This window comes from Capsicum annuum, chromosome 4 (assembly GCF_002878395.1).
Source record: "Capsicum annuum cultivar UCD-10X-F1 chromosome 4, UCD10Xv1.1, whole genome shotgun sequence".
Taxonomy (NCBI): domain Eukaryota; kingdom Viridiplantae; phylum Streptophyta; class Magnoliopsida; order Solanales; family Solanaceae; genus Capsicum; species Capsicum annuum.
In genome coordinates, this window is record NC_061114.1 from 219659022 (window position 1) to 219663504 (window position 4483).

The 4483-nt window shown below is 34.6% G+C and overlaps 1 protein-coding gene across 3 annotated transcripts; it reads right to left on the bottom strand.

The window, feature by feature from the left end:
* Window positions 1–381: 381 nt before the first annotated feature.
* On the bottom strand, window positions 382–3199 carry LOC107852578. Of its 3 annotated transcripts, XM_016697607.2 has the most exons (5): window positions 3041–3199; window positions 1970–2255; window positions 1744–1859; window positions 1024–1157; window positions 382–709 (listed from the first exon to the last, which is right to left on the bottom strand). In XM_016697607.2, exons 2-5 carry the CDS (start codon window positions 2059–2061, stop codon window positions 686–688), a joined length of 366 nt encoding a protein of 121 aa, XP_016553093.1. In that variant the 5' UTR covers window positions 2062–2255; window positions 3041–3199; the 3' UTR covers window positions 382–685. The 3 variants fall into 3 exon arrangements, with proteins under 3 accessions (XP_016553093.1, XP_047267058.1, XP_016553092.1); XM_047411102.1 differs by having other exon boundaries at window positions 382–1157; XM_016697606.2 differs by lacking the exon at window positions 3041–3199 and having other exon boundaries at window positions 382–1157; window positions 1970–3023.
* Window positions 3200–4483: the final 1284 nt, after the last annotated feature.

Genomic DNA, 4483 nt, shown 5'->3' on the forward strand with positions numbered 1-4483 from the left:
TTTAAGTACCGTTACTATCAACTTGTTATTGTCTTTGTTATTGTCATTATAGCATTATTTGGCTAAATTCCGCAATAACCGGGTTCTCGATCCTAACAATGAGAGAAGATCTTTAAGATTTTATCTAGTGAGGAAGGTATAAGCTTGGGTCAAAGTATAAAGCTTCCTAAGGCAATCCTCAATTCACTCAATTTCTATTCCTACCACAAAAAATGTGCAGGCTCGAAACAACACGGTTCGATGGAACCTAATAACTTTTAACGCAATTATGTATGTGTGTTGAGAATAAATGTGTTGTGGATTTGGTGGCAATAATGTGTAGGCTATAAATTAGGCTGTAATACGATACGGTTGCGCAGAAACTAATAGCTTTAACCCAAATCACGTATATGTTTTGAGAAATTCACTTACCTATAATTAACTGCTAACATAGTAGATTAAATAAGTTGTGGATTGGATAGCAAACAAGAAACTGTCAGAACTTATAAAACTTCCAAATCAGACTCTAAAAATTATCAACATATTATCGCTACTGCTTCCTGTTTCATACTCAGCTGCATTTTGCCTTCAAATAGCCCTCTTTAGCTGTCCATATTTGGAACCTTTGAACTTGAGTCCTATTACTGTCTTGTCTTAGCTGAAGAGATTATATACTCCTCCGAGACACTGTCGCCGATGGGCAGTTTTACATGTTAAGTGGAGGACTTTCCTGAATTGGAAACAAGAGAGGTAATTCACAGGGCTACCAATGGAAGGAGCTAAAAGGGCAGCAGCGCGATGCACTAAAGTGCCCGCTAAGCATGGGATTGGGGAAGAGCCGGACCACAAGAGTCTATTATACGCAGCCTTACCCTGCATTTCTACAAGAGACTCTTTTCTGGTCACATGGCAACAACATTACCAGTTACGCCAAGACGCTACCAATGAAAGGAGTTCTTGTGAATAAAGTTATCTGAAGGAACGAATGTGCTAATGGGAATATCTCTCACCTTAAACAAAATGTGCTAATGGAATATCTCTCACCTTAAACAAAAGATTGTAAGCAGTGTATTCCCAAGGTAATGATATGGACATCAAGCAGCACTCAAGAGGGATCATTCCTTCGTAAGATCGTCGAACAACTGCACTGAAACTTAATCCTTTTCTACATTTCTGATCTGCAGAATGATGTTTGAAGTCTGAGACACATACCAAACTGTATATGTTACATGAAATATTTGAATGGATCAATCAGGAAGACCTATCTTGCAATGCTAATTGTTACGGAGTTGAAGGAAACGAAAAACAATTATGCTTCAATCGCGAACTGTAAACTAATATGAATCCTCAATGTCCATTCTGCTCCATTTGGTCAGTTCGTTCCAAATTTCACACTTTTTTGTTACAGTGACCTAATTTTAGTATCCACAACTAAACCTTAATGGTATTGAGTTGGTATCGCCTATATGGATATTCTGTTGCTGGTGTTCTATTTATCACTAAAGTCTACCCGAAGTCTAAAGGTTGTGGGTCGTTTTAAACAATTTCCTTTCATGTAAATCCCCTTACGTTATCATGGTATCATGCCTACGGCTAGCGTATTTGAACTATGCAAGACATGACTAAACCACGTTTAGTTTGAGTCAAGTGAGAAGAATTGAGAAGGAGTGAAAGCAACATCCGCCAGAAAGCGGAACCCAACTAGCTTGAGATTGAGGCTTAGTTGTTTTCGTAGGATGAAGGGAGTAACTACTTTTATATTACCTACGACACCAGAAACAGCTACTTCAACCTCCCCTTGTCCTCCAGGGCCTCTCATGCAAATTCTGTCAGTTTGAGGAAAAGAACACGACGTGAGAGAAGCCTTGCAAATCTTCCAGCTGTGAACAAAAGAAAATAAGAAGTTAACACCTATCTAAACATGGCTCTATCACAAAGAGAGGAATGAAGAAGGTAAGATCATATTACGAGATCTAATTTATCCACTTACAATAGCTCTCCATCAACTTCTTCATAGCATACCAATTTCACAATATTTTTACATTGGACATTTTGGTCTACAAACAAGTGTAATAGGAACATGGAGAGTGGACAACTCTTCTTGATTCACCAGTTTCACATTTAAGAATAGTTGAAGGTGGCATGATTGAGAGAAGATGACGGATGATTTATGATGATGTGAATGATAATTGAGACCACGCGTTGAAATAGCGTGATTTACCATCATATCCATCTCGAACCATTTGATAGCTAACAAAGCCTGAGAAAAGAGTGATCTGGAATCACAACAAAACTGTCAAGAAGCAAACACCTTCACAAGCCGAAATTTTATGAGAACTATTAAGATATGCTAACTTTTGCATGATCAATAAAAATGACAAATTTTCAACTAGTTGCTAATTCTTCAACAAATAACATAGCCAAAAAGCTGCGCTGTAGCTCAATTTATGTCACGTTATACAAACTAAAAGTACCACTTTCAAGCAAGATCTGTAAATATAAATGGTAACTTCTGGAGAAAATGTCAATTTCTCGAACCTTTCAAGTTATTTTTCCAGAAATTGTGCTCCTCTTTGAAGAAGAAGTATATATCACTACGATCGCAGTCGCTCGATATTCTTTCACGTGGAAATGCAGCCCCATCATGTGCATCATGCTCCCTTGTCTTTTTTATTAGTATTATTGTTGTTGTCATTATTTTATTATTGTCCTTCTTGATGTAGGGTTATGGTCTGTCTACACAAATTTCACTGAATATGTTGTTGTTGTAACGCTGATCAGGTGACAGAAAAACCTCCCTATCATCCCAATTTCCAGTGATAGCTAAAACTATAATGAGTTACTAACTTGAAAACATGGAACATAAAGATCTAAAAGCATCAATAAGCAGCCAACTTACTCCCAAAATTAAAGAAGCATTGCTCAAAAAACGACAGTTATTGTGGTTCAACATTTACTATTATACTATATAAACACACAAAAAATAATTTTAAAAATACTTACTCAAAGAATGAAAAGAAGTAAGAAAATAGCTTTAAAAATACTCAAAGAATTGCCTCACCGGCTAGGAGTTGGGGCTCCAGTTTTTTTATTCTCTCTTTGAAAATTGTCCTTCCATTACCGTCGATCAATATTACTGCGTCCACCACGAAAAAAATACTGTATTGCGTTTCCAATAGTTTTGGGCTTTAGTATGCTTTTTCTAATAGTAACACAAGCAAGAAATATGCAGTAGCTACAATTATATTTGTATGATATAAGTATAGTATATAAATTCATTACATCTTGAAATTTTCCCCAGAAAGTACTAACTATATTACAATTAGAGACCCTAAAAATGGCCATTACGTAAAGTCACACGAGTCTTAATTGGACATTTATGGGGTGGGCCTAAGTGGTGAAGCCCACTGGATTAACAAGCTAAGTGGGAGTAGGTATTGGAGGGTATGGGTAGCAAGTAGCAGTGGGCTTTTCAACATTTTTGAGCCAGTGCATACTACACTTTTCTGGATTTTCCCAAAAATTAGGTGGCTCTCACACCAGATAAAACCCAGATTCAACAACATAAATTCAGACAGTTTAGAACTTAATTATAATTTTTTTTTGACATTTTTCATAATTATTGAAAATTTTAATTCCGAGTCTATCGAAATACATAATTAGCTCCCAATACATCTAGCGAAGACGCATTTTTTTCCGTTGTAAAGATACATAATTAGCTCCCGATATTTTTTTTTTTTCGATTTTTAGTTCTATCGAGATACATAATACATCTAACAAATAAACATTTTTTCCTTGTAAAGATACATAATTATCTCCTGATACATTTTTTTCGATTTTGGGTTTGTCGAGATACATAATTAGCTTCCCGATATATCCAATGAAGATACATAATTGATTGAAATTTTTGTAATTATTTTATACGAGTGAGGATTTGTGTAAATATGATAAGTTAAAATGCATATTTATGTTATTTTTCCTAAAAATTTAGATGCAAATTTTGAGCATTGAAGCTTTGGTAATATACTAAAAAGGCCAGCTAGATTCGATAAAGTTTTTGTTATGCATGAATTTGGAAAATAATCGGACTATAAAGATTTATTGTATGCAACTTTACTTTACATTTCTGAAAGAGGCTACTTTCCCGACTTCAATCCATGTTCTCGATAGCATGACATCAATCTTACTAGCTGCTCTAAGGCACATTTATAATAGAAGAATAGTTTACATTTATATTGGCTAATATTGTCGTGAATAAATTAAAAATATGAGCGAAATCAAACTTATTCATGTATGAAAGAATTAAAAATTGAAGTTCTTTTTTTTAAAAAAATTGGTTTCCAATTTTTAAAAAAATAAAATTGAAAAAGTCAACTTATGTACTGTATCTAGTTTTATATGATTAGTAAAGAAATTAACTTACATTAAAGATAAATTTTGTTTTGATTATTATAACTGTAGGTGTGAAAGCTAATTCTCGTTGACGTGTTGCATTATAGGGGAT